Source organism: Sturnira hondurensis, unplaced genomic scaffold (genome assembly GCF_014824575.4).
Source record: "Sturnira hondurensis isolate 20B ecotype Veracruz unplaced genomic scaffold, ASM1482457v3 Scaffold0007865, whole genome shotgun sequence".
Classification (NCBI taxonomy): Eukaryota; Metazoa; Chordata; class Mammalia; order Chiroptera; family Phyllostomidae; genus Sturnira; species Sturnira hondurensis.
In genome coordinates, this window is record NW_028080496.1 from 55,198 (window position 1) to 69,705 (window position 14,508).

A 14,508-nucleotide genomic window follows, 5' to 3' on the forward strand; every position below is an offset into this window, starting at 1 on the left:
CCAGATGCCCTCATCTTGAGGGGCCCCAAATCCCTTCAGCATCTCGTGCTAACCCAGAGGGACCCACATCTCCTAAACCCAATGCCTTAGACCCCCAAACAGCCTGAAAACACCCAGTTCCCCTCAGCTCGGGGCACCCAACCTGCAGCTCGCCCGGAAGGACCAAATCTCCTTAAACTCAGAGACCCCGAATGCCGTGGTCTTGGAAACTAACTCAGTGGTAGGGACCCGGAAGCCCCTCGATGAGACGCCTTGAATCTCCTCAGCCGCAGCACTTTGACCCTCTCCCCCAGGCATTCCGAGCGTCCTCAGCTTGGAAGAGGCCCCAGGCCATCAAGCCCCTCCTCCCTCAGCGTGTTGAGGAACCCCTCCTCCTCCCAGAGAGGGCCCCGAGCCCCCCTCTCCCGGCGGCCTGGCGGCCCGCCAGCCTGGAGAACTCGGCCCGCCCGCCAGCCTGGAGAACTCGGCCCGCCAGCCAGTTCGGTCCTCTCAGCGCCTTCTCCTTCCACAGGCGCCTTGGACTCGGGGCTGGGATACCATGAACCCGAGGGTGTCCGCAGGACAGCTCTGAGGGAGAAGCGGGACGGACGGGCCGGACACCTCAGGTGAGCTGAGGGGCCGGCGGGGAGCGGGGGAACAGGGCTGGGGACAGAGCTCTGCAGATGCCCGGACCTGAGGGCGACCCTGGCTGTGCGAGTGCAGAGTGCTGGTGGGAGAGGCGGGACTTCGCGTCGCAGGGCCGGTCAGGGAAGTGGGAGAAGGCCCAGCGTGCGAGCAGGCCCCCGGGACGCACTGGAAGGAAGAGCCGCGCGGGGGACCCGGGACACGACTCAGGGGCTCAGTGCCTGTGGCACAAGGACCCCGAGGCCCTGCTTGCTCCCTGCACCCCGGGGCCGCGCGTGTTCTCACTCGCATCACCGAGTTATTGATGTTTTCACTCTCCTCTCCAGGCAGAAGCTTCGAAAGACGCTTCCCTCTACTTCTCCAGGGAGGAGTGGGCAGAGATGGGAGACCGGGAGAAAGGCCTGAACGTGAAGAAGAACTTCGACATGCTCACTAGCCTAGGTAGCTAGTGCGCAGGCGCTGGGCAGGAGGAGCCTAGTGACCAGCCTAGTGACCAAGCTGCTGGGCTGGCTCTGGGTCAGACGGCTCCATCCGCCTGCGGCTCCCTCCTGCAAGGACACCGATCAGGGGGCATTTGCTCATGTCAGAGCAGGGCTGGCGCTGATGGTACGGGGCTCAGAGCAACTCGTTTTACTCTCCCATCCCATCGGAGCTGGTCACACGGGCTTCCTGGAAACTTGTTCCTCCTCCAAGCTCTGCCTTCAGGACAAAGGTTTTGTCTCTTTCCAGGTCTCAGGGCCCCTCCACCAACTTTCCTGTGTCACCACCGCAGGCAAGCCTCCGACCTCCAGGAGGAGGACCCTGAGGACTCAGATGAAGAATGGGCTCCAAGGCAGCAAGGTGAGGGGCAGGAGGAACCAGAGCTGCCCTCCTGACAAGGACCTGGCTTAGGTCAAGCTGCATCTAAGGAGTTAACTAGGGAGCAGGGTTTGCTTGTCCAGCGAACACGCAGAATGAAGAACAGTATGTGGTGCAGTGAGGGAGCTGTTCCTGTAAACTTTCAACTGTGCAACATAATCATATATATTCATAGGTACATTAGTAATCAGCAATTGTATAAGAACATACAAGTGAATAAGAAATAACTAACTCAGAATAGTCACCGCAAGAGAGGGAGGCAGGTCTGGCAGGTGAGGAGTGTCCCTACACCTGGCTGCCTGATGTCCTGCATGGAGACAGACGATGAATCACCATGTATTAACACGGTGATTACAGGAGCTGGGGGCAGGGCCAGGGTAGGGAGTGGTTTATCACTGTATCATTTCCTGATGTTAGCCATGGTGCCATTCTGCCTAGTATCATGAGTGTTTGGGGGGTAGGGTCAGTCCACTTTCATGGGTCTGGGATTGAAACACAGCTGAAGCCAAGATGTGCTCTTCAATTTGACTGGAATTCTGTTTCTGTGGTCATCAGACTGTGGATGCTGACCAGAGTCTAATGATTAAGGAAGGGCGTGGATGACCAGTATGTGCACATGGGGGAGGATACCAGAGAAAGGAGGCAAGGTGGTGGTGGTGCCCTTAGCCCAGACAAGGCCAGTTTGAATGAAGAAAACAGGACGGAGAAAGGGTTATGTTGAACACATGGAGTTTCTGTACAGTTACTTTTATTACATTTTTGTCAGGAGAGGCCAATTTATTTTTTAATAAATGATAATAGATGCTTTATGAACATAGGGTGAAGTGTAGATGACACTTTGTCTGTTTTTTTTAATCATTCTAGTGAAATTAGTGGATGGCCCCAATAGAAGCCTAGGCCTTAATGATACCTCAGAAAACATTTTCCAATCATCCCGGGATTGTTCTTGGACTACTCTCATTCAGAATTCTGTATCCCTAATAAGAATCTCCAGATTTTTGAAACATTTACCATCAAAAACACTGATTTCTCATCATCTTTCAGTCAAACCTTCTCCAGTGGCCTTCAGACGGGAACACAGTAAACATAAGAAGGTGAGTATTTCCCAAATCCTGTTGACAAGAGAATTTTCCTTGTGAATAGAAATGCAGGTAAGAGTAGGGAAATGCAGAAAGTATCCTAGGAACTGCTGCCTTCCTTTCCTGGTCTTTCAACACACTGTCTGATATTACCATCTTTTTTAAAGATTTTATTTATTGATGTTTCAGAGAGAGGGAAAAGGAGGGAGAAAGTGGGGGGGAGAAGCATGTGCGAGACACACCTGTATGGGTTGTCACTCATCCACCCCCAAGTAGGGAACCTGAACTGCAACCCAGCCAGGTGCCCTGACCAGGAATGGAACTGGTGACCTTTCAGTCTGCAGGCCAGTACTCAATCCACTAAGTCACACCAGCCAGGGCTCATCATCATCTTAATAGTTAACAACTACAGCAACAATAGTAACTACCATTTGTTTCATTCTCACATGTTTCAAACTTTAAGAATTCTATGTGAAAAAACTCATTCAAACATTACAACAACCCAATGAGGTACATACTATAACTGTATCCATTTACGATCAAGAAAGTGATCTTTCAGAGATATAGGAATGATGGACTATATGTCTAAGATCACAGTATCAGTGGTAGTGCAATCTAACCCATATTTCCTTCTCTAAAACACTCACAAAGTCATTAAAACTTTCAGAGTTTTGCCCTCACCACCGTGACCAGTTGGTTGTCATGCTGCAAAGCGAAAGATCACCAGTTTGATTCCTGGTCAGGGCACATGCCTGGGTAGTGGGTCAGCTTCCACAGGTTGGGGTAAGTGATCAATGTTTCTCTCTCACATTAATGTTTCTCTCTCTCTTCCTCCTTCCCTTCCTCTCTCTCAAGAAAATGAACAAAATCTTTTTTAAAAGTTAGAAAAATAAACTGTCGTAGTTTCTAAAGTTTACATTGTCTTAGCCATATGCCATTACATCATTCATCTGACTGATGGTTTCAACCAAAGTTCTTCTCTGCTGTACTGAAGTGAGAGATACACTAAGACCCTCTGAATAAGGAGAGTGTATGATGTGTAGGCAGTTGGTGCAGTGGATGGTCCCAGAGGAAGAAGACTGTAAAATCCCCAGGATATGAGCCTCCCACTCTAATCAAAGAAAGCATCTCCCACCCCTGAGGAGCTTCAGGTTTGATGAGTGAGAAACAACAAATAATAAAATGACTTAAGAACTTCATATAGGTTACACACTCTTCTATAGAAACTTATCCATCTGGAACTGATTTCAAATGCCCTTTCTTATATGGTGAAGTAACAGTTTCTTTGTCTGAGTTCCAATGAGGCCACTCTCATGCTATTTAGAATCATTTGTTCAACCCGCCTTCCTCTGCGTTGTGAGCTCTTTGAAAGGCTGGTCCATACCTGAGATTTCTCAGAAGTTAGGGCCCCTGAGGGCCCCCAAATGTTTGCTGAGTGATTTCACAGTTACAAAATTAAATTAGAAGATGATCAGTGAACACTAAAGGCAATTTCTGTGGGATTTGAAATATGGAGAGAGCTGAGGGGTAAATTGATAGCAGGACTGTAATCTCACATTCATACTGTATTACACAATTCACAGAACACTTCGGTGAGCATTATTTAATTGCACGTTCACTGTACAATGAAATTTAGCATGTTAGAGGTCATGAAACTGAAGACAACTAGCTACCGATACAGCCTTATTCAGACAGAACTGGTGGGAACCAGCTAATCTAAGTACAAATATTCTTTCTAAGGTATTGCAAATTTTATCACCATTTTATTTGTTGTCTAGATATGTTTCTGCCAACTATTTCTTTATTTTCTTCCCAATATCCTTCACTCTCAATATTATAGATAGTTGAAAGAAAAGAACAGTAAGGCATGAGTTCTAATCTCAGGTTCATTACCCACATTGGCTCTGTCCCCTCTAATAGTCATACTCCCTAGGTATTTTCAAGGGTTGAAGTATTAAAGACATGCATGTAAAATGTAACATAAGCCTTAAGAAATTAAATACATGTTATCTTTTAATATGTGACTCTCATATTGAAGGCAACATCCAAGATACCATTAAGCAATGAATATAGTTTGAAGGAATTGTCAGGAACAGCAAATTTGATGACTGCAAGTGACTCAGAGCATGCGCAGAAACCAGTGTCCCCTCCTGGAGAAGCATGTGCCTTTGGAAAGCACACTAGACGAAAATCAGGTAAGAAAAAATAATTTGGAAACTTAAGTTCTTCTAAGTCCTATAGAAGGGCTGATAAGTATGACCTAGGTATGTGGGGAGGACTATGGATGGGCCTGGATTTAAGCTGGGCTAAGCTGAGACTAAAGTTACTGGACTTTTGGGCAAATCCTATAAATTCTCTGAGCTCCCAAATGCTAATGTATAAAGTGAAGATAAGGAAACATCACTCATATATTGTTTGAAAACATTAAATTCAAAATAGTTGACACATGCAATTTGTCCAATAAATCCATCTGTGATAATAGCAACCACACTTTATTGGTGTTGTGTGCCCAGGCCTTTACTCAATGTCTAACACATAATGTGCACTCAATAAATATTTTATGAATGATTAAAGGTTGGCAAATAAACCTGGAAATGGGAAGATCTAGAAACTAAAATTGAATTAGTCATCTGTAGTTAGTGTGGAGTCTTCATCTTCTGAACCAATAGTTAACAGCAAAATACCAGAGTATGCAGAAGGACAGGTGATCATTTGATGAGAGGAGATTGTGTGCTATATGATAAAATGGGAACTAACAATCCACACCACACCTCACTCACCTGTCCTTCTCCACTTAGAACTCAAGAGAAAGGAAATGGATGTGAAGATGTACAACTTACGAGAAAGAAAGGGCCATGTGTACCAAGAGATCAATGAGCCCCAGGATGATGACTACCTTTGTAAGTGACCCACACTAAGAAGTATGTTATGATAAAATAATTTCATCTAGTCCTTTGGTCCCCAAATTATTCTCTTCCTTAGTGACCTGGAGTACAGGATTGAGTCTCAATGATGTCAGTGCCAGACTCCCTCTGAAGCTCTTTGTGTTCAGGAACATGCTCTATACCTTCCCTAACCCCTGTTGCTCTCGCCTCCAGATTGTGAGAAGTGTCAGAACTTCTTCATCGACAGCTGTACTGTGCATGGGCCCCCTACATTTGTAAAGGACAGTGCAGTGGACAAGGGGCATCCCCACCGCTCAGCCCTCACCCTGCCCCCTGGGTTGAAAATCGGGCCATCCTGCATCCCTGAGGCTGGGCTTGGAGTGTGGAATGAGGCATCTGATTTGCCTGTGGGTCTGCACTTTGGCCCTTATGAAGGACACATCACAGAAGATGAAGAGGCAGCCAAGAGCAGATACTCCTGGCTGGTGAGAACTATTTACCTCTTCCATTGTCCTCTGGCTTCCCCACATTCCTTCTGAGGCTTAGAGGGACCTCACCTCCTACATGCTAGACATGGAGGGGACAATGGTTAGCTCTGTGTACTGACTGAACTTCACATGAACACAGAGCTTCTGTTTAAGGATCAGAAGGTAAATGGGAACAAAGTGGTACAGACACCAAGGAGTGACTCCTCCCTCTGGGATTCCTACTCTGATTGGACAGGTAGACTCGGATGTGTAAGTGATGAGTAATAAAAATATCATGTGGTCACAACTGGCACTTGAATCCCCGTGAAGGCAGAAGGAGCTTTGATGACAGTGGAGTAAAATAATAATTCTGACTAGTACCTCCCCACACAAAAAAATAAAAGGTCTTTAACTTCTTTTCTGAAACACAGATCACCAAAGGGAGAAACTGCTATAAGTATGTGGATGGAAAGGACAAATCCTGGGCCAACTGGATGAGGTGAGGTCAACAGGTCTCTGGGTGCCACAGGGGACTCATCCCACACAAGCTCATATATCTGTCCTTCTCATCATGCCTTGCTCAGTGGTCTCCCTTAATCCTTTTCTCTCTCTTTTTCTCTGTACAGTGTTCTTTCATTTCAGGGGACATTTAGGAAAAAAGTATGGCATATGTCTTTAAAATAGAAAGCTCTCTGCTAGACACAATCTAGGCGCTGGAAAGGACCTTGAAGAGCCTAGATCACCAGGGACACTGGATTACACTTCCATTTATCAAATGAACATTAATTAAGCTCTTACTGTAATCCAATTTAGGTGAGGGGATACATTATTTAAACAGATCACACAACCCATGTCCTTATGAAGGAATTCTCACAGACAGACAAAAGACAATTGCTTTTAGAAACATTTAACTGTAATTTCCAAGAATTGCACAGTGTCAAGGTAGCACAAACCAAGAGTGGCCTAAACCTGTAAGAGCAGCAAACCATCCCAGCCTCACTTCAAACTCGAGCTGGGCTCTGAGTCCTGCAGAGGAACGGTCATGGGCCCTTTCCTGAGAGGGGCTCTCTTTTATCAGGGATAACAGAATGTGAATCAACTACTATTTTTCTGTTTTATTCCAACAAGACAAAAAGACATTCAATTTTCTATGGTGACCTTGGGCAGGCAAGTGAATGCTATCCTACATAAAGTGCAGGGGGGTTGGAGAAAGGCCTCGCAAGAGAAAACAGATGTAGGCTGAGTACTGGATAATTAGTGAGCTAATTTAGAAGCAGAGCCCAAGATCAAGCACCAGGTTCTGTGATGTGAGACACCTTGATTTAGAGTTTGGAGCAGCCAGATATCACTGGATATTATGTCCAATGAGGGTGGAGGTTAAGTCTAGAACTGGGTTTGAGAAAATGGTATTAGGCAGGATGAACACTGCAAGCAGGACTTGGAGGTAGGAATTCACATGACACGCTGATAGACGCTCAGACACTGAACAGAAGGTTCCCCGAGACCATTAAGGGCAGTGGGCAACACCAGAGCCTGAGGGCCTTAAGAATTAGTGAAGGGCTAGACCATGGATGTAACAGGTACTGGGAACTCATCACTATGGTTTTCTTTCCCTTCATCTGCCTCAATCCCAGGTTTGTGAACTGTGCCCGGGATGATGAAGAGCAGAACCTGGTGGCCTTTCAGTACCATAGGCAGATTTTCTACCGAACCTGCCGGGTCGTCAGACCGGGCTGCGAGCTGCTGGTCTGGTGCGGGGATGAGTACGGCCAGGAGCTGGGCAGCAAGTGGGGCAGCAAGTGGAAGAGAGAGCTCATGGCCAGAAGAGGTGGGCACCACTGTTCTTCAAACAGAAAGAAAAGAGAATTTTTCATAGAAATATTCATGACCCAACTCTTAAGTGGAGTAAAATCCACTCTAAAGTCAGTAAAGTTTCAACTCAGATGCTTCAGAAATGCACAATGTATTCATATGCCTATATTTTTTTATTTTTAAAATATCTCATGCCCAAAATATACAACTGCTTTTAGTGCTAAAAGGCTGACAGACAAAAAAGTTTTCAAGCACTAACCAGTTCTCTTACCAAGGCAGTTTTTCTGACATTTTTATAGCTGTTTCTTCTTAATTTTCCTCCATACTTCTAAATAAAACATTTTTGTTTGTAGGCATTCGTTATTTTTTAAAGATTTTGTTTCTGGCTGGTGTGGCTCAGAGGATGGAGCCAAAAGGGTCACTAGTTTGATTTCCAGTTGGGGCACATGCCTGGGTTTTGGGCCAGGTCCTCGGTAAGGGGCGTTGATGTTTCTCTCCCTCTCCTCCCTCCTTCCCCTTTTCTGAAAATAAATAAATACACAAAGCAAATCTTTTTAAACAAGATTTTATTTATTTTTACAGAGAGTGGAAAGGAAGGAGAAAGAAAAATCAATGTGCAAGGGAAACATTAACTGGTTGTCTCTGGCACACCCCCAACTGGCCCACAACCCTGGCATGTGCCCCGACTGGAATCGAACTTGTAACCTTTCAGTTTTCAGACAACACCCAACCCACCAAGCCACACCATTCAGACTGGGCACATCCATTCATCATTTCAGTGAATTAGCATGAGAGGTCCTACTCTGTGGTGCACAGTGTCCTGGGGCCAGGAAATACAGATTAATGTGAGGATCAGAATCACTGCTCTTGAGGAGCTGACAGGTGAAGGAGGGAAACCCAGACACAGGTGCTTGCGTGTGCATAATACCACATAGCGGTTAGTGCTTTGGAGAAAACTAATCCTGGACAAGTGCCTAGGGATCAGTGTGAGGGGAGGTGCGCTGTGGCAGGTGGTCTGGGAAGGGCTCCTCAGGAGACAACATTTACGAAAATACCTGCGGGCAGAGGATCCCAAGCAGGGGGAGCAGCTGGTGCAGGGAAGAAAAGAGGTGCGGCGTTGAATTGGCTGAGGGTCACTCAGGTCTGGTCTCAGCACAGGGGGTAAGAATGGAGATCAAACAGATGCTTAGCAGCCTAGAGATGCAGTGTCAGTGATCCAAGTTGAGACACTGGGGTGAAAGTGTGGAGTTGTCAGCTGTAAAATGGTGTGTTCTCTGTTCTGATTATACTTTGTTAATTTATAGAAAATAAACTCTAGTGGGGAATCCCTTCATATTACTTCATCTCCAAGTGAGAGAGCATGGTGGATTGGCCAGAAGGGAACAGTAGTCAGGCGTGTAAGAAATGTGGTTGAAATGGGTTTTTTTATATTTTATTCATTTATCTTTAGAGGAGAAGGGGAGAGGGAGAGAAACATCAATGTATGGTTGCCTCTCATGCGTCCCCTGCTGGGAACTGGCCTGTAACCCAGGCATGTGCCCTGACTGGGAATCAAACCACGGTTCTTTGGTTCGCAGGCCCGCGCTCAATCCACTGAGTTACACCAGCCAGGGCTGGTCGAAATATTTTGAAACAGGTCTTCCTAGTGTATTTGAAATGGGCTAACACTACATGAGATGAAGCATAAATATTTGGTGTGAGGCTTGAGGAAGGACATTTCATTTTACTATTTTGGAAAACTGAGAGAAGCAATTCCTAGTTGGGGTCACTGTGCTCCATCCACACAGGGACTGAAATGGCCTCTTGTGATCCTCAAAAGTCCTAGTCTGGGCAATATTAGAAAAGACCCCTGATGTGGGCTTTCTGGATTTCTGAGGAAGATGCACTGCATAAAAATCAAAAGGAAAATAGATGGTGACTAGACAGAGTGGGAGACAGAGGTTGTGTTATCACCACAGTAAGAAGGATTCATGGTGCAGTCTTACCAGGAGACTAATCAAACGGCCCAGGCATTCTCGTCAACATCTGCCCTGACCAAACCTTTCTCTTTCAGCAGAACCAAAACCAGGGGTGCACCCATGTCCCTCCTGCTCTCTGGCCTTCTCCAGTCAGAAATTCCTCAGCCAACACGTGAAACTCAATCATCCCTCTCAGATTCTCCTGGGAACATCTGCAAGAAAACAGCTCCAAGTGGAGGAACCCTGCCCAGAGCATCAGAATCAGCAGCAGCAACAAACTAGTACACATAGCTGGAATGATAAAGCTGAAGGTCAAGAGGTCAAAGAAAGGTCCAAACCTTTGCTTAAAAGGATCAGTCAGAGGAGAATCTCAAGACCCTTTTCCCAACCTTCCAAAGAAGGAATGACGAGCTCTAGTGAGTATGAGAGAATGATGGAGGAAAAACCCCACAGAGGACAGAAAGAGAGTTCAAAGGACACAGGCAAGTTCTTTGTGAAAGTAGGAATGTCAAGAATTACAACAACCGAGCATGGAGGGTGTTGGCAAGGCTTAAATGATAGGTCACATCTCATCACACACCAGGGGACACACTCTGGGGAGAAGCCCTATGTTTGCAAGGAGTGCAGGCGAGGCTTTACACAGCGGTCACATCTCATCAGACACCAGAGGATACACTCTGGGGAGAAGCCCTATGTTTGCAGGGAGTGCAGGCGAGGCTTTACATGCAAGTCAGGTCTCATCAGACATCAGAAGACACACTCTGGGGAGAAGCCCTTTGTTTGCAGGGAGTGTGGGCGAGGCTTTACACAGCAGTCACATCTCATCACACACCAGAGGACACACTCTGGGGAGAAGCCCTATGTTTGCAGGGAGTGCAGGCGAGGCTTTACACAGAAGTCAGTTCTCATCACACACCAGAGGACACACTCAGGGGAGAAGCCCTATGTTTGCAGGGAGTGCGGGCGAAGCTTTACACGCAAGTCATATCTCATCAAACACCAGAGGACACACTCAGGGGAGAAGCCCTATGTTTGCACGGAGTGTGAGCGAGGCTTTACACAGAAGTCATATCTCATCAAACACCAGAGGACGCACTCTGGGGAGAAACCCTATGTTTGCAGGGAGTGTGGGCGAGGCTTTACACAGCAGTCACATCTCATCACACACCAGAGGACACACTCAGGGGAGAAGCCCTATGTTTGCACGGAGTGTGGGCGAAGCTTTAAACAGAAGTCATATCTCATCACACACCAGAGGACACACTCTGGAGAGAAGCCCTATGTTTGCAGGGAGTGCAGGCGAGGCTTTACACAGAAGTCATATCTCATCATACACCAGAGGACACACTCAGGGGAGAAGCCCTATGTTTGCAGGGAGTGCGGGCAAAGCTTTACCTGGAAGTCAGTTCTCATCACACACCAGAGGACACACTCTGGGGAGAAGCCCTATGTTTGCACGGAGTGCGGGCGAAGCTTTACACGCAAGTCATATCTCATCACACACCAGAGGACACACTCTGGGGAGAAACCCTATGTTTGCAGGGAGTGTGGGCGAGGCTTTACCTGGAAGTCAGTTCTCATCACACACCAGAGGACACACTCTGGGGAGAAGCCCTATGTTTGCAGGGAGTGCGGGCGAGGCTTTTCCTGGAAGTCAGTTCTCATCAAACACCAGAGGACACACTCAGGGGAGAAGCCCTATGTTTGCAGGGAGTGCGGGCGAGGCTTTACCTGGAAGTCAGTTCTCATCGCACACCAGAGGACACACTCTGGGGAGAAGCCCTATGTTTGCACGGAGTGTGGACAAGGCTTTACCTGGAAGTCATATCTCATCAAACACCAGAGGACACACTCTGGGGAGAAGCCCTATGTTTGCAGGGAGTGTGGGCGAGGCTTTACCTGGAAGTCAGTTCTCATCACACACCAGAGGACACACTCAGGGGAGAAGCCCTATGTTTGCAGCGAGTGTGGGCAAGGTTTTAAACAGAAGTCACATCTCATCCCACACCAGAGGACACACTCTGGGGAGAAGCCCTATGTTTGCACGGAGTGCGGGCGAGGCTTTACCTGGAAGTCAGTCCTTATCACACACCAGAGGATACACTCTGGGGAGAAGCCCTATGTTTGCAGGGAGTGTGGGCGAGGCTTTACACAGAAGTCACATCTTATCACACACCAGAGGACACACTCTGGGGAGAAGCTGTATGTTTGCAGGGAGTGTGGACGAAGCTTTAGACAGCAATCACATCTCATAAGACATCAGAAGGCACACTCAGGAGAAGCCCTATGTTTGCAGGTGGAGTGAGTGAGTCATTAGCATTAAGTCACATGTCAATAGCCATAGGAAATCCACAGCCCCTCACTCTCCCCAAGATTGTAATTAGTACAGAAGTAACTGGTTAAACAAACCCTCCAGTTTCATGACAGGAGATAGAATGGACAAACAGTTCCATAGTAATATGGGGATGTCAGCACCAATCTCCTTCATGGTTTTTTGAACTATTCTAAAACATTTTGTCTCCATATACATCCCTCATTTTCTCCATCACTGAAAGCAGAAGGTTCCTGAAGAGCCGCAAAGAACTCATACTCTCAGCCACAGAAATTCAACTCCTGCAGATGTATAAATCTGGAGTCAGTCTATGTTGGTTACTGCCCAGAGAGAGGGATTTGAGACAAACTCACCCAGGAAGGGAACTCCTCAGACTCCCGGACAGGGGGCCTTTTCTTCTCATCAGCTCCCTACCCCTCCTCTCTTGGCTTCTCTTGGCTCTCCTCCTAGTTTCCTACAACCTCTGGAGCCTCAGAGGTGAACAGCAGGGAGAGATGGATGCTTGTGCATGGATGTGAGCCATTCAGTCTGGGCACTTGGTCTTCCTTACTCTCCTTGCTGCCCCTTCAGGGTCAGTATTTCCTGGTGCACAGCATACAGATTCCACACCAGTCCATAGTGGGTGTGAGTCTCAGCTCTGTTTCCACCTGCTGTGTGACCTAAGGCAAGATTCTCAACTTCTGCCTGCTTCCTAGTCTGTGCAATGGAAATGGGAACTCCAGCCTTTCAGTCTGACATTCAAAGTTGAGTCAGCACAGACAGAATCTGGCAAGAGGATCGCTGAGATCGCAAGCCCTACTGAACAGCCTTTGGTGCCCGTGTCTTCCTCGTCTTTAGTACTGGACAAAGGACGATTAGGACAGGGTAGAGGTGTTTAGCCAAATTCAGAATTTGAGTAGACCCCACTGCTTTCCCCACATAGACTCAGCTGCCCTGAAAAGGAAGCGTGAGGTTGAAGATGTGCCTCCCTCCTGATCACCACCCTCTCACTGAGCCTGGGCATCCTCAGAGCCTCCTCAACACAGGCAAGTGCTGCTGAGAGTGACCTGTGAAACATGACCCTCACCCACCCCTTGCTGAGAACTGACAGGGGGAGCAGTACCTGCCTGCACTGGTGTGTTAGGATCGATGGTCAGCCAAGGCAGGGAGGATGAGGAAGACGTGTCACCCACTAACTCAGCAGTCCTGAGCCTGGTCCAGTTCTATTGCCAGATGTTCCAACATCACAAGAAACACCATTCTAACACGTTGAAATTCTAGGTATTGTTTCCACTACCTGGGAAAGAAAGGATTTCAAACTATTCATCCCAAGGCCTAGAAGATGGGAGGGGGTCTACAGCACTCAAGGAAAGGACCACCAAAACAAATCTGGTTAATTCCTCACCTCTGCCCACTATCTTTTATGAGAGGGTCCCTAGTGCTTACAGAAAGAGCCCATTGGTAACTGGGTAACTCCTTCAACTTAAACTGTCTCCTGTCATGGATCTACTTTACAAGATGGCCAAGTGGGGTCTCAAGCAAGATAAGGCTTCAGGCTAACAACCCCCACACATACCTACGTTTGGGTAGTCCATCCCCTTCGCAGCTGGCACCACTTTTGCCCACCAACCAATATGTAAATCCCACCCCCTGACCCCCCATCCCACCAACTGTGTAAGTTCTCAGGACAAAGGACCTCATGCTCTTGCCTTTCACCCCCACCTCAGCAAGACCTGTCCTCTCCCATGAGAATGTGTCACTAATAAACCCTGTTTGCGCAGTAATACACTTGCTGATCTGTAATCCTTTACTGCGTTGGCAAGAACTGAGGTTCTCCTGTGACAGATGCACCCAATCTGCATGTGGCATTCATGAAGCCCGCAACACAGCAGCTTCTGTCATGCACTCTCCTTGTACCTGGGTCCCACAGAGTTTAATGCACTGCTGACACCATCTCAAAATTATTATTGTATCTTTGAACTGGTTTGTGAAGTCTGATGGGATAACAGACATGCACAATGGTCATTCCTGGCCACTCATTCCCAGATAATATCCACAATGGCCGAGGAGCACAAAATACCCGTGGACCCAATGGGTAGGAGTCCAGCAAGACTCAAGGTGAGAACAGGGTAAACATCTACATCTGCATAAGCGTAAGGAAGGGTGCTAACAGCTCCCAGAGGTCACACTTTTCTTACAACCAGAGCTGAGTTCAATACACAGAGGTGGCAAACATTTAGTGAGGACCCCATCATACCCTCTCCTGCATGAGGGAGATCTACGCATGTCCCACATCTTTCCTGCTGGAGTGGGTTCACCAAAGGGGGACACCCATCCCCATGACCTGGAAGGATGATCTCCACACCACAGATCTAAAGGTCACTGGCTCAATTACCGATCTGGACATGTGCCTGAGTTGAGGGTTCAGTCCCCAGTTGGGGGCATGTGAGATGCAACTAATAGATGTTTTTTCTCTCTCTCTCTTTCCCCTTCCCATCTCCTCTCTAAACTAAA

At 47.4% G+C, this 14,508-nt stretch overlaps 1 protein-coding gene across 1 annotated transcript; it reads left to right on the top strand.

The window, feature by feature from the left end:
- The first annotated feature begins 691 nt into the window (after window positions 1-691).
- Window positions 692-13,069, top strand: LOC118991855 (histone-lysine N-methyltransferase PRDM9-like). Its single transcript, XM_037053410.1, has 12 exons — window positions 692-709; window positions 951-1,065; window positions 1,354-1,464; window positions 2,527-2,576; window positions 4,600-4,756; window positions 5,360-5,461; window positions 5,660-5,931; window positions 6,345-6,412; window positions 7,548-7,741; window positions 9,782-10,220; window positions 10,806-11,961; window positions 12,045-13,069. Exons 2-12 carry the CDS (start codon window positions 1,005-1,007, stop codon window positions 12,084-12,086), a joined length of 2,652 nt encoding a protein of 883 aa, XP_036909305.1. The 5' UTR covers window positions 692-709; window positions 951-1,004; the 3' UTR covers window positions 12,087-13,069.
- Window positions 13,070-14,508: the final 1,439 nt, after the last annotated feature.

Excerpts from the sequence above, each read along its gene's own strand:
- LOC118991855 (XM_037053410.1), top strand. The coding sequence starts at position 1,005 with ATGGGAGACCGGGAGAAAGGCCTGAACGTGAAGAAGAACTTCGACATG. Across the intron at positions 1,066-1,353 it reads CGACATGCTCACTAGCCTAG|GTCTCAGGGCCCCTCCACCA; the intron begins GTAGCTAGTGCG and ends GTCTCTTTCCAG. Across the intron at positions 5,462-5,659 it reads CCAGGATGATGACTACCTTT|ATTGTGAGAAGTGTCAGAAC; the intron begins GTAAGTGACCCA and ends TCTCGCCTCCAG.